This window comes from Erythrolamprus reginae, chromosome 3, assembly GCF_031021105.1.
Source record: "Erythrolamprus reginae isolate rEryReg1 chromosome 3, rEryReg1.hap1, whole genome shotgun sequence".
Taxonomy (NCBI): domain Eukaryota; kingdom Metazoa; phylum Chordata; class Lepidosauria; order Squamata; family Dipsadidae; genus Erythrolamprus; species Erythrolamprus reginae.
In genome coordinates this window covers 96825652-96852214 of record NC_091952.1, presented here as the reverse complement: position 1 = coordinate 96852214, position 26563 = coordinate 96825652, and the positions used below count along the sequence as shown (strand labels likewise).

At 38.0% G+C, this 26563-nt stretch overlaps 1 protein-coding gene across 1 annotated transcript; it reads right to left on the bottom strand.

The window, feature by feature from the left end:
• SPATA1 (spermatogenesis associated 1) lies at nucleotides 1–26096 on the bottom strand. The gene is made up of 14 exons (XM_070746240.1): nucleotides 25842–26096; nucleotides 20547–20653; nucleotides 19916–20033; nucleotides 16076–16129; nucleotides 15651–15987; nucleotides 14709–14954; nucleotides 11722–11869; nucleotides 11319–11379; nucleotides 9774–9897; nucleotides 5438–5563; nucleotides 4903–5081; nucleotides 3247–3345; nucleotides 526–1506; nucleotides 1–255 (listed from the first exon to the last, which is right to left on the bottom strand). Exons 1-13 carry the CDS (start codon nucleotides 25890–25892, stop codon nucleotides 1405–1407), a joined length of 1752 nt encoding a protein of 583 aa, XP_070602341.1. The 5' UTR covers nucleotides 25893–26096; the 3' UTR covers nucleotides 1–255; nucleotides 526–1404.
• Nucleotides 26097–26563: the final 467 nt, after the last annotated feature.

The window sequence follows — 26563 nt, the reverse complement described above, 5'->3', positions numbered from 1 at the left end:
TTCTTGAGACTAGAACACACATTTATTAGTCAGTTTGGAAACATCAAAGGAAAGCCCTAATTTTTCTGCTACAAGCAAAAATATAGACATACTTGAACTTCAAATGTTTTAATATTAGAATGTAACCGAAGAAAAAATTCATTTCTCTGGCTTCATTTGATAGTACAGTGATACCTCATCTCACAAACGCCTCGTCATACAAACTTTTCGAGATACAAACCCGGGGTTTAAGATTTTTTTGCCTCTTCTTACAAACTATTTTCACCTTACAAACCCACCGCCGCCGCTGGAATGTCCCACCTCTGGACTTCCGTTGCCAGAGAAGCACCCGTTTTTGCGCTGCTGGGATTCCCCTGAGACTCCTCTCCATGGGAAACCCCACCTCCGAACTTCCGTTGCCAGCGAAGCACTTGTTTTTGCGATGCTGGGATTCCCCTGCAGCATCGCAAAAAAACAGAAGTCCAGAGGTGGGGTTTCCTATGGAGGGGAACCTCAGGGGAATCCCAGCAGCACAAAAACGGGCGCTTTGCCTGGCAAAAGGGGTGAATTTTGGGCTTGCACGCATTAATCGCTTTTCCATTGATTACTATGGGAAACATTGTTTCGTCTTACAAACTTTTCACCTTAAGAACCTCGTCCCGGAACCAATTAAGTTTGTAAGACAAGGTATCAACAGAGAGTTGCCCAGGTCAACTTCCCATATTCACAGATTCTGAGTGGTTAACATTTGTTCATACAGCTACACCAGGAACCAAAACTGAAAACAGATTTTTACTGTATATAGTTATTGGTTTTTGTACATTAATAAAAATATATTCGTATACATGATAACACAGTTATAAAATGAGTGTGGTTTACTATAAAAAAAGAAGCAACAAAAAAACCCTGAAATGGATTGAAAAATTGTAAACAAAATTATTTATTTGCAAAACTTTTGCAATGAGAAAAAATATTGAGTAATAATTCTTTCTTTAGATAGTTATTGTTCTTCTTAACCCAGGTGTGCTATAGTTATAGCAAACTATCCTGTTAAATAGACAGAAGTTGTTCTACCCCAAGAGATGATAGATAATGGAAGATAAGGGCTTGAAATCAATCTAGGCATTTCTTCACCATTCTGGTCTCTGCACTTGGGGGCTTTCTTTGTAAGAAAGAAACTGTGAGGCTTTCTCCCTCCATCAACAATGCTGTTGCAATGGATGCAACTGGGGTTCTTACCTCCAAGCTTGTTATTGCTGGTTTGCAGTACTATTGCCACATCAGAATAGAAGCAATAAGTGGTTTACCAATGAATAGCTTTTCACTACATATAAGCTTTGTTATGTTTAATCAAAATTTAATCAAAACTTCAAAATCAAAGGTTTTGAAGAGCTATAGACTAAAGAATTTCATTAAAAAGGTTATCTAAAATAGCTTTCCAGGCAGGAATCTTAAAGATGACTGAACCTTCTTGTGCACCAGTTCTGCCTTCAACACTTGTAAATCAGAAGTTGCTTGTTTTTTCATCTACAAAAGATCCAGAGATTATGACAGGAAGAATTAAATTACAACCATTATTTTATAAATAAGAGTCAACTTTTATGTGGTTTAACAAGTGCAATCTTGGTCTTCAAACCTTCTAGCCTAACCAGTCATAGGGCAATGCATTCTGAGACATGTTAATGCCTCAGGTGATGGCAGATCTTAATATACATAAGGCATCATGTTTTATTTAACATAAATGGGAAATTGCTTACAGAAACAGTGAGTTATAAAGAACGTTGTGTTGTTATGACATGATGAGAATTCTGGGAGATGAAGTCCACACGTCTTCAAGTTGTCACATTTGACAAATACTGCTGTAGATTGTATTACAGATTTCCAATACAGATTTTATTCATATCATTTTTCTATCTATGGCAAGAGCCTAAAATTATTATTATGAGTGTATAATTTGTACAGTAGCATCAATGTGTAACATACTAAAAAAGAGTACAGAGAACAGCAACAAAGATTAAGAGACTGGAGGCTAAAACAAAGAATGGTTCCTATTATTCCTAATAGACTAACTATCCTGAGTCTTGAAAGCTTAGAACTGCGGCGCCTAAAACACGATTTAAGTATTGCCCACAAGATCATATGCTGCAACGTCCTTCCGGTCAACGACTACTTCAGCTTCAACCGCAACAACACAAGAGCACGCAACAGATTCAAACTTAATATTAACCGCTCCAAACTTGACTGTAAAAAATATGACTTTAACAATTGAGTTGTCGAATCCACGATTGACCTCTCCAGGTTCCTAAGAGGCCAATAAGGGGCGTATATAAGTGCACTGATGTGCCTATCGTCCCCTGTCCAATTGTCTTTCCTTAGCCCTTATATCATATATATTCTCCCCTTCCCATCTACTTCTCTTCTTTTTTACTTTCTATCTTTATATATATTACTTAATGTCTATTCTCTTCCATATATATTGTATATTGGACAAAGAATAAATAAAATAAAATAAAATAAATAAAATAAATTGGATATGTCTAGTTCAATGAAAACTAGGGACTGACATGATAGTAATGTCCCAATATCTAAGGGATGGCCATAAAGAAGAGGGAGTCAAGCTATTCTCCAAAGCACTTGAAGGCTACACAAGAAGCAATGGGTGGAAACTAATCCAGGAAAGAGCCAACCTAGTAAGGAGAGGTTTCCTGACAGAACAATTAATCAGCAGAACAAATTCTGGACCTGCCTCCAGGGCGCTTCAACCCTGGAAGTTTTTAAGAGTAGATTGGACAACCATCTGTCTGAAATGGTAAAGGGTTTCCTGCCTGAGCAGGAGGTTGAACTAGATTTCAAAACTCCTTTCCAACTAGCATTAGATGAAAATATTTTCTCTGAGAAACATAACAAAGTAATGTGGAACAGTGATAGTTACCTGAAGGAATATTGTTAAATCTAGCCAAATAAGTGTGCATTTGCAGAGTCCATCACTTTGGTGATTTTGGTAAACCAAACAAGTAACCCTCTTCTCCCCAACTGTAATGAAGATTTGTTAACCGAACAGGAGTAGGTACACCTTGGAAATCAGCCTATGCTTCATTCTCAGAAATATGTCTCAACAACTACTGCTATTTTCATTTATTTCCAATTGTGTAACGCTTATTAAAGGCCAATCTTGAAAAAAACCTTTGATTTGTCACTGGCTTCACTGACCATATGTGTGTATATGTGTATGTGTACAATCACACATGTAATAAATTAGTACTGTACCTTAATTTCTAAGACCAGCTTCATTTTGGCATTGTCCAACTTTCTCTTTAGCTGATCAATTTCCCGCTCCAGGGTTGTAATCTGGATTATTATATTATTCTGTCAAACAAACACCCCCCCCCCATTAATTTATAATATAACTACATATATAAACAACACAAACATTCCATAATATAATTGCTACTCAGTAATATAAGTTAAACTAATGCCTAGAGGTTCTCCATAACTGGTCAGCTGGTGGATTGACCATACAGCAGAGCAATGCTTTCACATATTGGCTACAATAAACTAGGTCAGTATTTGGATTTTATTGCTGAATTAGAAAGAAAAACAATCTTATGTATACCATATTACAATGAGAGAATAAAGATTTAAATCATTTTAGCAACTTCTAACATTAATTCAATTCAAGGGAAAAGAACCTGCAAAATATTCTTCTTCATTCATGCCAATAGTACTTTTTATTAATTAGAAGCATGACATATTTATAGTAATTTATGTTAAATAATTATTAGAACATAAATATCATCATTATATATATTGAGTTAAAGTTTTGCAGTTTCAGTTTTTGCAATAGCAATAGCATTTAGACTTCACAGTGCTTTACAGCCTTCTCTAAGCAGTTTACAGAGCCAGCATATATTGCCCCCAGCAATCTGGGTCTTCATTTTACCCACCTTGGAAAGATGGAAGGTTGAGTCAATCTTGAGCCTGGTGATATTTGATCTGACAAACTACTGGCAGCTGGTGATCAGCAAAAGTAACCTGCAGAACCACTGCACCACCGTGCAGCTTTAGGCATTTAAAATATATACAGTGATACCTCGTCTTACAAACTTTTTGAGATACAAACCCGGGATTTAAGATTTTTTTGCCTCTTCTTAGAAACTATTTTCACCTTACAAACCTACCGCCGCTGCTGGGATGCCCCGCCTCCGGACTTCCGTTGCCAGCGAAGCACCCGTTTTTGTGCTGCTGGGATTTCCCTGAGGCTCCCCTCCATGGGAAACCCCACCTCTGGACTTCTGTGTTTTTGTAATGCTGCAGGGGAATCCCAGCATCACAAAAATGGGCACTTCGCTGTCAACGGAAGTCCGGAGATGGGGTTTCCCAGCGAGGGGAGCCTCAGTGAAATTGCAGCATCGCAAAAACAGAGAGGTCCAGAGGTGGGGTTTCAAGGACTTCGGTGTTTTTGCAATGCTGCGATTTCACTGAGGTTCCCTTCACTGGGAAATCCCACTTCTTGCCTTCCGTTGCCAATGAAGCGCTCATATTTGCGATGCTGGGATTCCCCTGCTGGGATTCCCCTGCAGCATCACAAAAACACGGAAGTCCGGAGGTGGGGTTCCCCATGGAGGGGAGCCTCAGGGGAATCCCAGCAGCGCAAAAACAGGCGCTTCGGCTGGCAAAAGGGGTGAATTTGGGCTTGCATGCATTAATCGCTTTTCCATTGATTGCTATGGGAAACATTGATTCATCTTACAAACTTTTCACCTTAAGAACCTTGTCCCGGAACCAATTAAGTTTGTAAGACAAGGTATCACTGTACTGTATTAGCAATCAGTCTGTTTAAAACTGCATTAAGATCCCAAGACTGTACTGATTGAGAAAACTTAGTTTTTATGAGCAAGGAAAGTTTTTTAAAAAAATAATTACCTTTGAATTGGTGGTTTGTGTTAAATTATTTCGTTTTTTCTTGGTATCTCTAGCTTCCAGCTGCCTCATTAATTTTTGATGGTGTAGTTCCATATTTTCCTGTAATTTATTTAAAGTTGCCTCTGAAAAAACTGTGACTTTCTTCATTTCAAAATATTTTTTTTTCCAGGAATCACGGACTGCAAGATCAAAACAACAAAACATACAGCATATATTCCTCCAGAAAGGATTCCAGGAAGTTCAATAATTTGTTCTAAATGGATGTATATAAATTACAGCTAAAGAATCAGGGAAGTATATATTTGATTCAACCAGGAAAAATTTAAAAGTATTTTTCATAAATATTTTTTATATATTATATATTTTATATATATATGATATATGATATATTTTATATATATTATATAAATATTTTTATATATTTTTTAGTTGTTGGTCAATGAAAATTTATTTATTTATTTATTAGATTTGTATGCCGCCCCTCTCCGTAGATTATTGGATGTATAAATATTGGATGTATAAACCTTGAACATACCACGGCATCTCCTGAGCTTGTGCTGTTCAATCAGGTTTTTCACTTTTTTAACCAGTTCCTCTCGAATGTTTTCCAGATGTCTTCTTTCTATCTTAATATGCTTCAGTTGCTTATGCAATTGATTGCCTGGGAAAGAAGAAATTCCATATTTATAAAAGTTAACAATGAGAACAATTCTGAGTAAAATCAAAACCATTCTTATATTGGTTAACATAGGGTTGATCCACTACAATAAAATAAAATGAACTTCACCAAGGATGATTTAGTGATCGGTGCTGAGTTGAAAAGATAAACATCTATGTATTTTCATTTGAAGCAATTGTCTGGTATGTGGGATCTACATAAACATATCACAATACTCAGCAGATAATATGGAGGAGCAATGACAGTGTCCAAACCTCTGTACCTAGCAATAATTTCTTCCCATACTTTGAATCATGAATTAAATATGTATGTGTATGTATGTATATATGTATGTGTGTGTGTATGTATACATACAGTGGTACCTCTACCTAAGAACGCCTCTACTTAAGAACTTTTCTAGATAAGAACTGGGTGTTCAAGATTTTTTTTGCCTCTTCTTAAGAACCATTTTCTACTTAAGAACCCAAGCCCGGAAAAATTTCCCAGGAAATTTGATAGTGGCACAAAGGCCAGCCAGTTTCCTGCCATTCCCCTTTTAATTTCGGCCATCTTGGGCTTTTCTGAGCAGCCAGAGGAGCCTTTCAGTGGTGCTTAAGGAGGCTTTGGCAGTCCAGAGCGAATGAAGCATTTTCCTTTCTCTGGGCGCTTAGAGAGGGAATAAATCACTTCGCTGTGGTGACTCCCTCACACTGCCTCCCATACACCTGGCGCGTCTGGGTGTGGGAAGGCAAAAGGTGGCGTTTCGCCCCGGCCAGATCAACTCGGCTTCAGACAAACTGAGGAGTCACCACAGTGAAGGAAAGGCGCTGGCTACAAAGCGAGAGGGGAGCCCTTCAGCATGGGAAAGAAGAGGAAGCAGGTAGTAGCAGCAGCAGCAGCTGTCTTTCGGTCAAAGGAGCAGGAGGTTCCCCCTCTCGCCCGCCTAGATTCCCCTCACCTCACCTTATTCCTTTGGCAGTGACTGTCCTCCTCCTCTTCTTCTTCCTCCTCCTCCCACCCAAATTCCGAGGTTTTATTTCTTTCCTAATGGGTTTGCACACATTATTTGCTTTTACATTGATTCCTATGGGAAAAAATGGTTCCTACTTACAAACTTTTCTACTTAAGAACCTGGTCACGGAATGAATTAAGTTCATTAAGTAGAGGTACCACTGTGTGTGTGTGTGTGTGTGTGTATTTCACATGCTGTTGTGCACATTCAACTTTGTACAGAACAAAGTATTTAATGAGAATATTTCATTCATTCAAATCTAGGATGTATTATTTGAGTGTTCCCTTTATTTTTTTGAGCATATATATGTTTTTGTAGATTTTCACGGGGGCAGGTATGAAGGTCTTGGCATATTCGTGTTTCTTTCCGTGTAAGTTTCAGAGATTTCTGGCGACGTTTCGATGAGGTCCCACTTGTCATCTTCAGGCTGGTGCTTTTGTCCTTGGGTTAGGGCTAGTGTTCGCCCTAGCACAAGAACAAAAGCACCAGCCTGAAGATGACGAGTGGGACCTTGTCGAAACATTGGAAAAGGTAAACATTTGATGATATTAGGTTAAATTAAAATTGGAGAATATGTTGCAATGCATCTATCCATAATAGAAATTTAGCCAAACTAAAAGAGGAATGGTTCCTTTACGTACAACATATTACACAGCAAGGCAATTTTAGACCTTTGGATTATAGTTTTTAGAATTTAAACAGAAGCTAGTAACAATTTTAAGTGTTCAGTGTAAACTATAGATACCTGAACTATAGCCAGCATTTGGGGACACAAGGGGAAGGATAGGGAGAATATATTACTAGTGTCTCCTTTTATAATGTTTTTAATTTGTACATAGATATTCTTCAGTTTTCTTCTATTTTGTGCCTTTCCCTTTTATTATTTTTTAACAATAAAAATGTTCAAAAAACTAAAAATGATGAAAAATTCATACACACATATATAATATATATTTATATTTATATAGCTAAAGTGTAAGCAAAGTAATGAAGACTTGAAAAACACTTTTAAAGGATGCCTAAACTGATAAAAATAATAACACTCCTAGAATGTCTCTTGGACAATCTCTCTGAAGAACACACTTTTATTTTTGAAAAAAATAATAGAAACTATGTAAGTTTCTATTTATTACTTATTTATTTATTTATTACTTATTTATTTATTTATTAGATTTGTATGCCGCCCCTCTCCGTAGACTTGCTAATCCAATATAGATAATGATCTGAATGGGAACACAAGGAATGCAAAATGCTATCCATTCATAAGAGGTTATTACTGTTGGACTTGGAGGAGGAAGGGGAGGCAACAACAGCTTCAGGAAGAAAACCAAACCAAACCAAACCAAACCCAGTTAATGGTGCTTGTCATCAGTGGACACATAATGAGGACCAGTTGGTGGGGAAAATTAAGAAAGGGTAAAAGAAACAAAAAACAATGGAGTAGACGGAGTACAATGCTTCCAATCCTGAAGAGAAGTACAGTACAGTGTTCCCTCAATTTTCGCGGGGGATGCGTTCCGAGACCGCCCGCGAAAGTCGAATTTCCGTGAAGTAGAGATGCGGAAGTAAATACACTATTTTTGGCTATGAACAGTATCACAAGCCTTCCCTTAACACTTTAAACCCCTAAATTACAATTTTCCATTCCCTTAGCAACCTTTTAGATTATTACTCACCATGTTTATTTATTAAAGTTTATTAAAAAAATGTTTTTTAAAGGCAGACGAAAGTTTGGCAATGACATATGACGTCATCGGGCTGGAAAAAAACGTGGTATAGGGGAAAAAACCGCGAAGTATTTTTTAATTAATATTTTTGAAAAACCGTGGTATAGAAGTTTCGTGAAGTTCGAACCCGCGAAAATCGAGGGAACACTGTACTCCAAGTAATATGCTTTTTAGAGCAATTGTATGTGGGTTGCAGCATGCAACAACTTGGGTCTCCTTATCAACATAAAGAAGACCGAAATGATGCATCAGCGAAATACCAAGAGCCCACCATCCCAGTAAAGGGACAAAAGCTACAAGCAGTGGACCAATTTACATACCTTGGCAGTACCCTCTCCCGTGCAGTGACAATTGATATTGAAGTCAACTACAGAATCACCAAGGCAAGCTCTGCATTTGGCAGACTAAATGACCAACATATGAAACCAATGTGGAATAAACCTTGCCACAAAGCTCAAAGTCTACCGAGCAGTAGTGCTAACTATCCTGTTGTATGTCAGTGAGACCTGGACTGTATACAGGAGTCACGCTAGGCAAATAAACCACTTCCACATGACCTGCCTCTATAGAATTTGGAGGATCTGATGGTAGGATAAGGTGCCTGACACCGAGGTCTTCTCCAGAGCAGGTCTGCCATCAATTGCCATTCTGCTGATGAACGCCTAGACATGCTGGGTAGGCCATGTTGCTAGGATGCCATAACATTGCATCCATAAACAGCTCCTCTATGGTGAGCTGCCTAAAGGAAAGCAATACAAAGACATGTTGAAAGCCTCCAAGTCCCTCGATATTGACACCACCTCCTGGGAAACCCTGGCACCACATGCCACATGGTGACCAACCAAGGCTGCCAGACATCTGAGGCCAGAAGAACATTCATAGCAGAAGAGAAGCGAGCACTACGCTAAGCCAGACCTACAAATGCTGCGACAATGGTGCCCACGCATGTCTGCCTAACGTGGTAGAACATTTTGTGCCCCTATAGGCATTACCAGCCACCTACGGACACATCGCGTACAACTCACAAACCATTAGATGTCTTTAAAACATGATGGATCAACATCATGTGGGTTGCAAAAGTCCAGAATACCACAAGAGGGCAGCAAACTCTTTGCCATATAGTTATCAGCTGAATTTTTACATTCCAAAATCCTGTCCTTGGTAGACAAATTCTATACCAGGGGGAAAAAAACATTTAGCCTTTTCCAGAAGTCACTTAGACAAAAAGAAGGCATGAATTACACAATTTTAATTACAGCCTTAAGAAAATGGTTGAGAATCTCAAATGAACCTATAGTGGATTTTTTAAATTATACAGTATTTAGTAACATGTGAATACTGTACACACCATTGTTTTCGTTGCCTTCAAGCAAACCTGATCCATTTCTTTAAAGGTAAAATCTCTACACTTCCTGCAGCTGAAACCTTTTGTGAAACCCTTAATCTCAAGAGAGGTCTTGGACAATTTCCTCACCTTCTGTTGTAAAATCTTTGTGAGGAAGTTGAGCTCTATTTACTGAGACAGCCAGAAGAGGTGGAGTAGGAGGGGAAAGATAGTGGCTGGGATATGCAGAATCATTTAGGTTATTCCCATCAGCCTAGGATCAAATAAAAATGTGTCAATGTTCGGTGTTATTTTTAGAATATAAGAACTCCGGGGCTGAAAAATTATACATGTAATGTTCAAAAACTCAAAGGGAAAAAAAGAAACAAGAGGGGCCTTTAGGTAGATAGGTAGGTGGAATTTTTTATTGGTCAAGCGTGATTGGACACACAAGGAATTTGTCTTGATGCATACGCTCTCAAGGTATATATAAAAAAAGATAAGTTCATCAAGAATTGTAAGATACAACTCTTCATGACAGTCCAGTAATTAAGACAATCTTAACAGAAGATAAGCCAAATCATACAAAGCATTAGAAAATGACTTTGCCTGAGGATGCCAAAACATTTAGAGCCAGCTCTGAGATCATGTATACGTGCATCTTGCATTAAAGCAAACATTTTCCTTTGAATAATATCTCTCAAACATTAACAAGGCCTAATCTACTTTAGCCCAAAGGGTTTTAGTCCTAAGCAAACAGGCATAGGCTCATTCTGTTCCTATCTGATGCTTTATTATACCTATATTGCATACCTCTGTTATACACAGAAGGAGGGAGGCAGACAGCACTCACTGCTTGTAATGTATGCCCTAGGTGAAAAACACTGCTTTCAAAACAATACTAAATTGGCTAGATATGAAATTATTAATCACAAGAATTATATGTAATTACTAGTAGCTTGATAGTTAAAGCTTGAAAATTTATGTGGAATGCGTATCTCCTTAGTACCAGAGTATGTTAATATAAGGCAACTGGCAGTTGGAACAGAGTTCTTTTCAGGTGAGGAGGGGGAGTAGATTGTCTAAACTCGCAGCCTGCAGGCCAGATGTGTCACGCACTAGCCACGCCCATGCCTCGGTTTAGCGAAGGGATAGCATCAAAGCGTGTTAATATAAGGCAACTGACAGTTGGAACAGAGTTCTTTTCAGGTGAGGAGGGGGAGTAGATTGTCTAAACTCGCAGCCTGCAAGCCAGATGAGGCACACACTAGCCATGCCCATGCCTGGTTTAGCAAAGGGATAGCATCAAAGCGTGTTAATATAAGGCAACTGACAGTTGGAACAGAGTTCTTTTCAGGTGGGGAGGGGGAATAGAATGTCTAACTCCTTAGCACCAGAGTGTGTTAATATAATTACTGCATAAGATATATTAATGATCTGATGATTATTTCCAAAAATCCTTTCTTAGTGAGTACCTAGAAGCCAAGAGGAACATATGTGTGAAGTTTCAAGTTTGAAGACTTTACAATTCTGGAGATTTTGTGATGAGTGAGTGGTATTTGGCTTTTATATATATAGATATAGTAAACCTTAATAAAGCTTAAGTTAAAATTAATTCAACCCAAGAGACAGAAATGTGTTAACAAAGCATTTTAGAAAACTCAGTTGTGGTGCTAGACTCCCCTGGGAACATACCTGATTATTCTGATCATTACCAGGTTCAGCAGCAGTCTTGGTAATTCCAGGATGTTGTTGGCTACAGATGAAATCAAGGTAACAGCTACATTAGAAATAAACGTCTGATGAAACTTTGGGATTACAAGTTGCTTTGATTGAGTTATTAATCTGAACATTAGGATAGTGAAATCAGAGTGGAAGAGCCTTTTGGTGGCAAACTGGATTAACAGCAAGCATTCTAAAGGTGTACTAACCTTACACACAGAAAGCTAGATAAACTAGTTCTTATGCTTTAATTATATTTATCTGAAAGCTAATTAAAGAGCTAGCTTTTTCCATTATTGAATATGTTAGTTCTTAATGTGACTTCAATGACTGATGTTGAATACTGTCAGCAGAAATGGCATATTTATCTCCTTACCTCCTTTTCTTGGGTGAGTATGTTATGCCTTGGTCTTCCAAGGATTTTGGGATTCCAGAATCAGTAGAAGTAGTATGACTTCCATTTCCAATCCCTCTCAAATTCCCTCCATTTTCTGCATTTGTGTCCAACATGAGAGAAACGTCTTCTGCATCAAAGGTCAAAATATTACCTGCTTGTACATGAATGTGTATGCCGCCCCGAGTTTTCGGAGAGGGGCGGCATATAAATCCAATAAATTGAATTGAATTGAATATACAAATAGAGGAACCCAGAACTTTTATTTTTGTCAATTGCCAACTAACAGTCTTAATACAGAGCAAAATTGGCTACTTTATATATATATATATCTTATATATATTTATTAGATTTGTATGCCGCCTCTCTCCTCAGACTCGGGGTGGCTCACAACAATAATAAAACAGTGTACAATGAACAAATCTAATATTTAAAAGAAAATATCTAAAACCCCATTATTTAAAAAACATACAACACAAGCATAACATACATAAAACTATATAAGCCTGAGGGAGATGTCTCAATTCCCCCATGCCTGGCGATATAGGTGGGTCTTAAGCAATTTACGAAAGACAGTAAGGGCAGTTCTGATCTCTGGGGGGAGTTGATTTCAGAGGGCCGGGGCTGCCACAGGGAAGGCTCTTCCCCTGGGGCCCGCCAAATGATATTGTTTAGTCGATGGGACACTGAGAAGGCCAACTCTGTGGGACCTTATCAGCCGCTGGGATACGTGTGGCAGAAGACGGTCTCAGAGGTATTCTGGTCCGATGCCATGTAGGGCTTTACAGGTCATTACCAACACTTTGAATTGTGACCAGAAACTGATCGGCAACCAGTGCAGGCCATGGAGTGTTGGAGAGACGTGGGCGAACCTAGGTAACCCCACAATAGCTCTCGCGGCCATATTCTGCACGATCTGAAGTTTCCGAACACTTTTCAAAGGTAGCCCCATGTAGAAAGCGTTGCAGTAGTCGAACCTCGAGGTGAAGAGGGCATGAGCGACTGTGAGCAATGACTCCCTGTCCAAATAGGGCTGCAACTGATGCACCAGGCGAACCTGTGCGAACGCCCTCCTCGCCACAGCCGAAAGATTATGGTAGTCATCAAAACAAAAATACTTCCAATATTTTTAATAGAGTTCTGCGAATTCCACATTTTCTGAATTTGGCAGCTTTTGCAGATATAGTTAAGATCTGATCAGATACTTGCTATCCTCGTCTGAATTTAAAAGATCACAAACGTACTGTTGTGTTATATGCTCCCTTTCTAATTCCATTGATGTCTTATAATTCTCTGTCACTCTAGCCTTAGTTTGTTGTGACATGAACCAGACAGCTCTGGTTTCTAAGCCCCAAACTACAGACACTATTCCATTTCAAAGCACAATCTCAACTCACAGATTGAAAGTTAAATGTAATCATATTTTCGCTCTGTTTTGATATCACTGTAAGTAATTGAGAACAGAGAACTGTGGCCAGTCCTCTAAGCAGCAATGATTTGAATTAGATGTGGTATTTTACAGGCATTTTACAAGAGAATTAAACTAACTTTAATATTTTCTTCTTGACTGTATGATGTTGCTCTCAGTTCATGGTTTAAGCCAGGGATGGCGGAACCTTTTTTCCCTCAAGTGCCAAAAGAGTGTGCGTGCTATTGCACATGTCCAAGTGCCCACACCCATAATTCAATGCCTGAGGAGGGTGGTCCTCCACTCCTCTGGAGGCCAGAAACAGTCTGTTTCCCAAGTTTTGGTAGGGCCATTGGGCTTGCGTTTTGCCCTCGCCAGGCTCCAATGACTTCCCTATAGCCAGGGGAGGGTAAAAACGCCCTCCCCATCTACTAATTCGGAGAGGGGCAGCATACAAATCTAAATAATAAATAAATAAATAATTGCAATGCACATATCCATCTGAATTAAAATTATTAAAGTACAGAAAAACAGTAGATCGGGGATAAACAAATGGTTCCCAACCATAACCCAAGTGCAGGACACAATCCTGAGACGAAGAAGTGTTAAAAATACTAGTGAAAGGAGTCCAGCCCCATAGCACAGGAGGGAAAAACCAAGAAATAGAATGCAGGCTGGATTTAAGCCACCAATTTACTATTTCCTGGATTTCATTTTCCTCATTTTTACACAACTGTCATCTACAAAATCTGAATGTAAAATTACAGAATGTAATTTTTTTCCGGTTACATTAAGAGCAAAAATGGTTGCTTCGGGTTTCTAATGTGGTCTCATTTTAATGTCACCTAAGTATATTTCTAATAAAGGTATCCTTGTATGAAACCACACCACCATTCATTCAAAGAATTTATTGAAATCAACATATTAATGAAATATTATTCCATTTGAAATATCAGTATTCTCTATAATCAGGACTTAGAAATGCCATCTTCTTACAAAATGTATAATTAGGAGAACAGCAGACAAAGTTATAACTGAATAAGTTCCTTACACTGCTAATAGCTGATACAAATGCAAATAAAAATTATATGTGATACTTCTGGCCAGTGTTCCCTCTAATTTTTTTGGGGGGTGGGCGGAAAAGTATAGTGTCTGAGCGGCAGTCCCTTCGGGACTGGGCGGCACAGAAATAATAAATAAATAAATAAATAAATAAATAAATAAATAAATAAATACTGTGTGTCTATAACAGTGAGCTCATAATAGGGCAACTCTATCAATATCAAAATGCCACTTAAATAGTTGAGCTAGTTTCAAACTAGATTTTGATTTTCTTTCTCTCTTCCTTACTCCCATTCTTTTTCTTTCTCTTTTCCTTCCTCTCGTTTTTCTATCTGTTTCTCTCTCTTCCTCTCTTCCTCTCTCTCTCTCATTCCCTCTCACTCTTTCCCTCTCAGCTTCTGGGCAGGTTTGGAAAACTCTGAGTTGATGATGATTTTTAAGTGAGCAATTGCTCACTGCTCAGCTTAGAGGGAACTATGCTTCTGGCAATAAGGAATACCTTTTGTTTTCTGTGAGGTGTGACTTAGTGGAAACTGGTTGTATTCCTCCTTTTCATGGTTCTGATATATCTTTGGAGATACAACTGTCCTTCTATATTTTTCATCCTTTCCTGAAATATTATGCCTTTCTGGGGTTGAAAAATCAGCCTTTTTCTGATACATTTTCACTGGTGCTGATTTCTTTGCAGGGTGCTGTTTTGATGATGCAACAGATTCTACTTTGTCAATGTTACAACTGATTTTGCCTGAAAATGACACAAGTTCATAATGATATATTAATATTCATGAACCGACATAGACAGTATTGTAAACTTCAGAAATCATTTTTTACTTTTTAATATAGAAAGTATATACATTTATATTTATTTATAATTTAAAGAAGATATAAAGTTAATAAAATATAAGAAATCTTTTAGATATCCTATTTTCTAGAGTATATATGAGAAATATAAAACAATCAGAGCAGATTAACAGACAATATATCTTTACAAATATATGTATATATGTTTATGTCTCTTCGGTCATATTCTCATCATATACTAAATAGTACTAATAATAACAGACAAATAAGATCAAAATCCAAGCTGCTTATGTAACATGGTAGACATGTTGGACATTGCCATATATTATTATAAATTATATAAACACAAGACAACCCAAAAGTTCCATTGCTCACTCATTGCTCACTAATCCTTAAATACCCAATGTTCCAAGAGCTCATTTTAATTATCTCTGTGCTATAAATGTAACACTACAGAATTTTAGGAATTGAAACCAAAGAAAGCAGAACAGGAAATATTGCCATAGATTTAATAGCAAAACTAGATATACCTTATTTGAACTATTACAATGACTCTTCTTCCCATTAGTGCAAAACAATATTCATTACCTTATTTATAATTTTATTTTTATAGCTTTCTATTTAACTTCTAAAGCCTTACCTTTTGTTTGTTGTGAACTACTTTTTCCTTGAATACTTTCATTCTTTTCTGGCTCAGAGCTTTGCTTTTTATGTAGAACTGAAAGAGTTTCCATTTCATTCCACCCACCAAAACCAGCTTTTTCACGAGTTTGACTGAGATTGTTTTTGAAGGAGCTATCCAACACTGTTGACTTTGGATAAATATCAGGATTTGGAGACCTTAAACTATGTGGTCTTTCATATGACGCAGATGAAAGCACATATTCTGGATTATTATGGTGCTTCTCTGGAGTAGATGACAAAGATGAATACATATTTTCTATTCCTGGTAACAAATAAAGTTCTGGATGTAATGCCTACAGTGTGGAACATGGTAGAAAATAAATAAGAACTAAAAATTTTAGCTTTGTTCTTAAAATTGAAATAATAATATACTGTACATACATAAGGAGGAGCAAATGTTTTCAGCTTCAGTTCCATCTCTTGTTTTGCTTTCACCTTGGAACATTAAAACAAAGGTAATATTATCAAAATGTTTTCAATTGTCCCATCACCTTTATTTATAGAAACTGGGGGGAAATCCAATTTCACATGAATAAAAATACAGTTTTGTCTCATTCTCCTTAAGTTCTGTAAAATTCCAAAAATTTACCAGGAACAAGGATTTTGTAGCAGGCATCTTTCCTTCTCCAGTAAATCATGTCCCAATCATAAAACAGTGGTTTCAATGTCATATTCAAGAGTTAGCAGAAAACCACAGATGATAACGGTAAAGGATATTTGTATAAGATTTTGTTTGTTTAGAGACTTTTTGTGTGTTATTCCATTATTTTACTGATTTTTAATTTTAATGCTCATAACATTTCTTTCTTCTCAATATGATTGTCTTATACATTGTTTTGTGTAACCTTTATCCTTTCTTTTTTTTAGTAAAACTTGTTAAAACTTGTTAAAAGAAACAAAAAATACTTTGGAAAACTTAGCCAGTTTAATTAAACAAATGTTTACTCATACAGGTATAGCTACAGAGTTGCTTTGCAAATTATGCAGTGATTTCATCATTCTCAGAAAATTGTTTATATTTGTAAAAGCCCAATTTGAAATACTGTATATAAAAATAAATGACACCTGCAGATAAACCTAAGGCATGTGTTTTTTAAAAATTATAGTTTGCAAATTGGAAGCATATCTTTGGAACTTATAAATGTCTATTACTGACTCTTTTCCCCTCTCTTGCAATTTTTTTCCTATGGTTCCTATATGGTTTAGTTTGCCTTTAGTTTGTATAGTTTAGTTGAAATGTTTAATGAAAAGAAGGACTAGGGGTTGACATGATAGCAGTATTCCAATATCTCAGGGAAGAAGGAGTCAAGCTATTCTCCAAAGCACCCGTAGACAGGATAAGAAGCAATGGAAATTGTATAGGTCCTACCTGAGCAGGGGGCTGGACTAGAAGACCTTCAAGGTCCCTTCCAATTATTCTATTCTATTCCTATTTCTATTTGTTAGCCTTCCCCAATTTAGTTCTGTCAGATATGATGCACTTCAATATCTAAGTTGTCCTGACCACTTGAAATGGGAAGATATACAGTTCAATATATCTGGATATATAAAATATGATTTATGTATTATATTTACAGACATAAAACATGATCAGCAATAACTAGTTTCAGCGTGTTAGGAGTTTAAAATGTAATTTCAAGTGGATTTTGAATATTGATTGTCAATAATGTAAGCACTAGGTATAATTGACCTTAATGAAGATGCTGCACTGTATCACTAAATACAAACCTCTCTGATCATGCGGCTAATTGCAAAGCCATAACAATTATTCCTGAGAACTCTGAGACAGTACACAAGTTAGAAATGAATTCATTGCTGCTACTGCATTGAAAAAGATTGCAACTGGATTCCCTTCCTCATACCAGTGTGTACCAATAATCAGTGTCGCTTCTGTGCATGTTTTGAACTTATCATAAATCACACACACGATACTTAAACAAATGAAAATTTAGTCAAGGTTTATAATGGAGGCAAGTGAAAAGGAGAACAAAGAGTGAATATGATTTGTTGTGACAGTTTTATTGATTGTTACCAGGATCACCATCAGTCTCAGATTTTTCAAGCAGTTTTCAAGGGAGATAGAAAAAATATGATTGCATATTTATTGTTCATGTGGAATAACCTGAAAAGCATGTGGCAGATCAGGAAATTTAGGGAAACATATCATATTTCCCATAGCTAAGATCAGAAAAAGAACTGGCAAAAACAACAGTGGCAGGAAATAGCAAAAGCAACCTAAACGTCCTTACCAATGAGCGCTCTTGACATTCAAAAGAGAAGTAATATTTAACTATTTAGTTTCAGAATTATTACTATACTATATCAGTTATTAAAAACAAAACACCACCCATATGTTTTTAAAATCTCTTGGCATCTCAATTAAATTAAATTAATTTAAATTACCGGTAAGTGTATATACCACCTAACTCCCATAGGAAGCTTAAATAATCTTTCAGCCTCCCTCGTGGTACTTACAGAAGTTTTTACTAGTCACAGAAGAGCAGCCTTTCAAATGAGAACAAATCTTTAGCTCACTTAGGTTTTTCATGTCCTCTGCAAACTAGTTAGAACTTCTTAATTGCTCTTGGAGTTATATTATGCAACCTTATAGAATTTTAAGCATGTACGTTTTGATACTCATTGTGAAGGAAGATTCATCATGTGCAGTTCTGTTCCCCAAGCAGTTCATCAGGTTTCTTATGAATCTCCTTTTAAAACATTATTCATTTTTAAAAACATCATTCCATTATTGAACATAATGGGTGCGTTCCAAAAGTAATGCAATTTTTTTTTTAAAGTAATTTATTGAATAGATTTGCACAAACACTTAAAATTTTTTAAAGGACTGTCCTTGGGCCTCTACACATTTTTTCCAGCTACTGTGCCATGACCGGTACACGCCCTGGAAGGCGTCTTCGGGGACCTCTCGTAAGGTCTTTGTCACGGCTGATTGGACCTCTTCTATGGACAAAAAATGGGTTCCTTTCAGGGCTGCCTTAATCTGAGGGAACAAAAAGAAGTCTGCTGGGGTGATGTCAGGACTATAGGGGAGGTGGGGTAGCATTGGCACCTGGTGTTTGGCCAGGAATTTGCGGACTCGTAGCGCGTTGTGGCAAGGCGCGTTGTGATGGAGTTGCCAGGGAGCAGAGATGTCTTTTCTCATCCTGATGACCCTTTTTCAGAGTCTTTCCAGCACATCCACATAGTAGGCAGTGTTAACTGTCTGTCCTTGAGGAACAAACTTCTTATGGACCACTCCTTTACTTTCGAAAAAGACAATGAGCATTGTTTTCACTTTTGATTTGCTCATTCTTATCTTTTTGGGCTTGGGGGACTGGTCGGTGTCACTCCGAGCTTTGGCGTTTTGTTGCTGGGTCGCATTCAGAAACCAGGTTTCATCACCAGTGATGACATTGTCCAAATAATCAGGTTCAATTTCTATACGTTGCAAAAGTTCACTTGAAATTTCCGCTAGGTTGGTCTTTTTGTGACATGGTCAGCACGCAGAGGTTTACAATAACTGACGTCCTGCCGCTTCCACAGCTTGGAGAGCACTGAGACCAGTTTCGTGGCAAAGCTTAGCGTCCCACCCACCTACTCCAAGTGCTTCGGTCCCACTACGACCAATAGGAGCGGCGCGGGAAATTCAATTGTATTTCTTTTGGAACGCACCCTGTAGATCTTTCGTTTAAAATCCATGAAAAGGGCTACCGTTCAGAAATCCCCCATTTCTTAAGACTTCTCTGAACTATTAGCCAAGAAAAATGCTGCACCCTAACTATAAAATAGATTGTTTAAAAATTGTATCGGCTTTTCCATTCCTCCTGCTGCTTTGTTGTATAGTTTCATTTGGAAATGGTTATTTTCCACATGATTATTATAGGCCACAGAAATACATAAATGTTCAAATATTTCAAATAGAGAAAAGGTTATAGATTGCTATTTACACAGTGGTTGCCAATTGCCTATGGGCATTCTAATCCATGGCATTCAGGCAGAATATAAAGATTTGTCATTTGCTGCCAAGATTAGTTTCAGATGTCCTTTACAGGAGGCTTGCCCTGTGGTTAATAAAATGTCAGAATATATTCACTGTGTCACACAGTGCTATTCAGAAGTCATTATCCCAATATCATATCACTAGTTTTGTTCCTAGGTGAGATTCTTGGTTATATTATTTATGTTGATAATCCTGTAGAAAAATCAGCAAAAAATACTTACCACCACAAGTTTCCTTCCAATGCATTTTAGAAACACATACTTATCTATAACTGTATCTTCACCTAGGTACTCGCCAAGGTTTTCTCTTAATGTTTTCAATGTCATATGAGGTGACACCCTAAAACATCAGATTTTATTGTTGTATTAATATGGCTGTAAGATAATGCTCATATTGTACAATATTTGTTTTATAGATGTGGGAATATAAAGGGAATAAAACATATATAGAAGGCACTTGAATGTTAGAATTGAGATATTAACCCCTATTATGGAACTAGTACTTATGGCAGTATTCAAGGTTGCAATGCTATTTCATTAAGTCTTGTTCACTTTTATTAAAATAATGAAAAGAAAATATAAAATATAAAATATAAAGCAGTGTGTAGGGCATAATAAGGTACAATACTCTTTGGATGAATAGCTTACAGCTATCACCCACACTCTAAGACTAAATGTGCATGTATGGTCCCTGTGGTTTGATATAACAAGATAGAAAACCATATAAAACCAGTTTGGTATAAGGTTTAAACTGCTGATAGATACCAGGAAACTGAGTTTTAGGCTGTTTTGGAAACAAAGCTGGCTGAGTAATTGGAAGAAAGTCACCCACTATTATTCTACTGCATCTCACCTTATAAATCCAGCTGAAAAGAACTTGCTAATAACTTCTATAGAAACTGTATTCAATTTGAAATTCCACACTTCTTCTGGAACATAAAATACATGCATCTCTAAAAACTAAAAATATATAAAAAGAAACTGTTTAGTAATTGTTCTGTCTGGGTGCCCCCAGACTTCAACACCAACTGGAAAAAGCAGCCAGACACGCTGGTAAAAGCAAAAGCACTTTATAGTTTGAAAAATAAACACAGAGAAAAACCTGTTCTTCCCAACAGGCAGGCTATGAGACTTCACAGCAGAGTCCTGATGGCCAGACAATACAGCAGACTTCTTGCTGGCACACCCACCACTGTAGAGAATAAGACCCACACCTTTGTCCCCCAAGGTTTCAGTATTCAAAGTCACAAACCAGAATTCCAAGACGCCAAAGATCACAGCCAGGTCCCAGGACTCCCAAAGATAATACTCCACAAGCCAGGAAGGGTGGGTATGCCTTTTCAGCCTTTCCAGAGAGCACCACACCCAAACCCAGCTGTTGCCTCTTTAGTGCTGAAAGTACCTGGCTAATTGTCCCCTTCGTTGTGTTGCTCTTCTCTGCCGGAGATCTATTATTGCTTGTGCATTTTCATCTAAGGAATCCAGGCTGCTTGCTGGGGAGAGCTCCCTCTCGGGGGACTCTGGCTGTCCTCCCTCTCCCTCAGCCTGAGATTCCTCCTCCCCATCTGCCTGAACCTCCTGTTCCTCATCCTCCCCCTCTGAGCAGGAAGCCGGCAGAGGATCAGCCGTTCCCTGAGGGGCCTCAGACGGAATCACAACAGTAATTAGCATGGCTAATTTTAATAATTGATTTTATATCTGACAATATATGTCAGTGATGTCTTCTTAGGCAAAATGGTGCCAAATATGAGAAGGCAACCCAACAGGGCATAAATGGACATGTAATTTTAAAAACTTACTGTTTATTTATTATTCAGTCCAAAAATCATATGCACAAATGAATACTTTTGACAAGTTGCATATAAAAAGTGTACTACTTGTTAAAGAGGATTACATATTGAAATTGTATACAGAGATTTATTTATTTATTCGATTTTTATGCCGCCCTTCTCCTTAGACTCAGGGCGGCTTACAACATGTTAGCAATAGCACTTTTTAACAGAGCTAGGCTATTGCCCCCACAATCTGGGTCCTCATTTTACCCACCTTGGACGGATGGAAGGCTGAGTCAACCTTGAGCCGGTGATGAGATTTGAACCGCTGACCTTCAGATCTATAGTCAGCTTCAGTGGCCTGCAGTACAGCACTCTACCTGCTGCGCCACCCCGGCTCATGTACTGTATATTGGGATGACAGCAAAAAAAACCCTATTTGGATAGGGATAAACATTTATGTGGAAATGAAAATATGGGTCACATGATACTGTTGTGAGCAATTTGGGACTAGATTCACTCGCATTCATTTTAATTTGAATGTCATAATGCTTACAAACCTTGTGGATGAATATTTGATCTCTTTGGTCAAATTATTAAGGCTGTCAGGGTTTGGATGGGCATTATTAGGCTCAGAGTCAACCCCAACAAGAAGGAGTGGCTATGGGTTTTGCCTCCCAAGGACAATCCCATCTGGGGGGGCTTTGTCCCTCTCAGAGAGGGTCCACAACTTCGGTGTCTTCCTCGATCCACAGCTGAGCTTAGAAGATCATCTCTCGGCTATGGCGAGGGGGACATTCACACGGGTGCGCCAGTTGTGGCCCTATTTGGATAGGAAGTCACTTCTTACAGTCACTCATGCCCTTATCACCTTGAGGTTCATCTACTGCCAATGCCTTTGAAGGGTGTTTGGAGACTGCAAATAGTGCAAAATGGAGCTGCTCTGAGTCTCCAGAGAGGGGCGGCATACAAATCTAATAAATAATAATAATAACAACAACAACAACAATAATAATAATAATATTGTGGGGCTTCCAAGATTGTTTACCGATTGGTCTCTGGTCACAATTCAAAGTGTTGGTTATGACCTATAAAGCCCTACATGGCTAAGGGACTGTCTTCTGCCTCATGTATCCCAACAGCTGATTAGATCCCACAGAGTCGGCCTTCTCCAGGTCCCATCGGCCAGACAATGTCATCTGGCAGGACCCAGGGGAACAGCCTTCTCTGTAGCGGCCCCAGCCCTTTGGAACGAACTCGCTCTGGAGATATGTACCGCCCTCTCCCTCCTGGCCTTTTGCAAAGCTTTGAAGATTAATCTCTGCTGGCGGGCATAGGGGCCATGAGTGCAGAGACTTAACTCTGGCCGATACTATGAGTGACTAGATTAGATGAATGTGGATGACTGTGTTCAACTGGGGTTTTAGAATTTTTTAGTTTTTGTAGTATTTTAATATTGATTTCTACACACCTATACTGTATTTATTATGTTGTACATTACCCTGAGAAGGGTGGCTGCTTGAGAAGGGCGGCATAGAAATCTAATTAATTAATTAAATAATTAAATAAATAAAATAATTTAAACCTGAAATAGAGCAAGATGAGACCTATTTGATCTTTGCATTTCTAGGTTAAGAAGTGTTGTGGTTGGCTCTGGCCCAGCTCCTGCCCCAGGGAATGTGGAGGTGGATGCAGGGGAAACTTCAACATTTCACAGGCCTGTGTTATTGCCGACACAGTCAGTTCAGAGTTTAGTTTTCTCGGACGAAGAAGAAGGTGGGAGTGACTCGGCAGAGGGGGGCTTGGCACACAGCCCAGGCAGTTATCTCCATTATCTTCCATTGATTCGGATGAAGACATTCCACGCAAGCGCAGAATTATGCGTAGAAGAGACCAAGTAAGGACATATTACAGGAGATAAGAGCGGCCACCTGTGTTTGGGTGGGCTCCAGTAATTAGGGCTGCTGCTATAAATAGCAGCATGTGGGTTTGGCCGTTGTGGAAGAGTATCTGATCGCAGTTAGTCAGGAATCCTGTGTTGTTCGACTTTGTTGATTTTTCAAGCCTTTGAAAACAAAGCAGAGCAACGTGTGTGTGTGTGTGTGTGTGTGTCACTTTGTTGGAAGAAGGGGTGTGAAGTTTCTTCACAGCTGCTAGCTAAGTACTTAATGACTGCTTAAGGGAAATTGTACAGACTACCCAGTTGTTTTGGGACGAGTGCTCTTTGCAATGCAAAAAAGAGTGCTTAGTTTATTTTGAATTTTGTGATAAAGAACATTGTTTTTAATTTTCAAACATGTGTGTTTGAAATTTGTACCCTTGAATTTTCGGGAGGCTCCTATCAGAGAGCCCGGCAAAACAAGAAGGAAGAGGTGAATGATATGAATAGATCATCTATACAACACTTTCCAACAAAATACTCACACAACTTTAAGTACCTGATCACTTAACCCCGGTAGGATGACCAGCACAACCTACGCAAGCTATGAAAACAATGACGCTACCATAGGCAGAAACAACCAAGACTAATTAAAACCACACAGCATTACTGTAGCAATTAATAGAAACTGCTGTATTTTGCTCTTCCTGAAATGTGAGGCAGACACATGTACACAGCGGTGGGCTATGAGCTGGAACGCAAAATTGTTTCAGCGAGATTTTACCTGCAGTTCTGTGCACGATTTTGTTACCTCCATAGGTGCAATAGCAAAATCACGCTGGCCTCGCAAGTGCTTATGAGCCACTGCGGCAAGCGCAATTTAGTGTTCCGGCTCGTAGCCCACCGCTGCATGTACACGAATCCCAGCGGCCGATAAGGTCCCACAGAGTTGGCCTTCTCCAGGTCCCGTCGACTAAACAATGTCGTCTGGCGGGCCCCAGGGGAAGAGCCTTCTCTGTGGCGGCCCCGGCCCTCTGGAATCAACTCCCCCCGGAGATTAGAACTGCTCCCACCCTCCTTATCTTCCGTAAACTACTTAAGACCCACCTATACCGCCAGGCATGGGGGATTTGAGACATCTTTCCCCCAGGCTTATTATAATTTATGTTTGGTATGTATGTGTTGTTTGGTTTTTAATTATGATAGGGTTTTTAGGTTTTTTTAAAAAAATATTAGATTTGTGCCAGTATAATATTGTTTTTATCGTTGTTGTGAGCTGCCCTGAGTCTTCGGAAAGGGGCGGCATACAAATCTAATAAATTATTATTATTATTATTATTATTATTATTATTACATAGTAATCCAAATGAAACTGGATTGCAACCCATTCCTAATGAAGTGATACCATTGTCATCTGATAAGATGCAATTATATCCCTGTAAATGAGGTGCAGATGTTCCTGAGATAAATCATTCCTAAATATGCTTTTTGTTGCTTAAGCAAATCATCATCTATGAAGTATTTTGATATAATTCAGATGACACACAGGGAAAGAGATAGAAGCTCCACTCTTCCATTCATTCAATCCTTTAAAAATAAGTATTTTCCTTAGACTTGAAACTGGTATCACCAGAAATTATATTCCCTGTATTCAGGGATAGGAAATCTGTGGTCAAGGTGTTGATGGACATCAACTCTAAGAATCTTTTCAGAGTTTTCACTGATCGTGCTAGTGGGGAGTATTGCAAATTGTGGCTCAACTACATTAGAACAATCATACAATCCCAATTCCTTATGTAGATGTTACCTTTCCTGCATATTTTATTTACATAATATTAAATTAGGAAAATACAGGTTTGACATTCCAGAAAAGCTATTCCTCTTTTTAGTATATTTTAGTATATTTATATTTTATGCTGTAAGCCGCCCTGAGTCCTCAGAGAGGGGTGGCATATAAATCTACTAGTGCTGAGTCAAACCCAGGAATAAGGTAATGTGGTACTAGAGATCTTGACATTTATGACGTTCTCTTATTAATATATTTTTGTCTCTGTTAGTCAAAGAGCACTGGAATCATTCCTTTGTGTACCTAGTAGCAGGTGCTATCATACTGATTGAATTATTTCTGACTGCAGGACCATTACCTTATGCTTAAATTTAAAATGGTGCCAAATAAAAGAACAGCTATGAAACAAATTATTCTTCCAATCTCAATGGAAGAAAATTATGGTAATCACCTGACTAAAAATGATAAAATCTTTATCACTGCCTTTGTCTGTAATTAGCATAGCTAAATACTAATAATGTTTCAAATATTATAGTTTAAAATTAGCCTATATATAACTTCATTATTGACAATAAGAAAGGATTAGAAGCTGAAAGATCTAACACGTTTTATATATATATACTGTATATTTATTCTTATCAACCAACAACAGAAAATATTGCAGTGCAGCATACATAAAATTTATGGTTATTACAATCCATTATTTCTTACCTCTGAAGTGCGTGGTCTGTTTTGACCGGACAGCATATTCTTTGATGTCATTTCTGATTTATACAGAATTCTGGATATATTTTTTTAAATCACATATTTAATTCCAAGTATTAACACTGTAATCATAAACTCTATCGATATTCAAGTTGTAATATTCCACATTTTAGAATTGTTTCCATATCCTGGAAATTTGGATATAAAATAGAGACAGCTTCAGGGCAGAAAAAAAAATTGTTGGTTAACTGAAAGGAGCCAAACATTTGCTAATGTAGGAACTGAACTACCTTTGAGATGACCACGCCCTCTGTGTAAGTAAAATCACCTTAGTAACATGAAGTAGCTAGCCAGGACTGTGCACCTGTAATTTGCTTCAGTAATTCACGTCTGGTTTACTTGTACTGCTTACATCAAGGTATGTGTTTCAACAAGAATTCCATAATCTGGGCAGTGAACTTTAGGGAATCAAAAGGTTTGATCAGAACTCTATGTAAATATTTACTCAGTACTATGAAGAATTAAGGCTCCTACCGCTTGTTTTCTATTATTTCCCTTCAATAACAGCAGTAATTATATCTCGTTTAATTTATATTGACTAAAATGGACCGTAGGAATGAATACCAACCAAACCTAAACACAATATTCCAGTATGCTCAGTGTGTATTTATTTACTGATCAAATCTTGCAGAACTCATATAACTCTTAGCGTTGGAAAGAAAATCCAT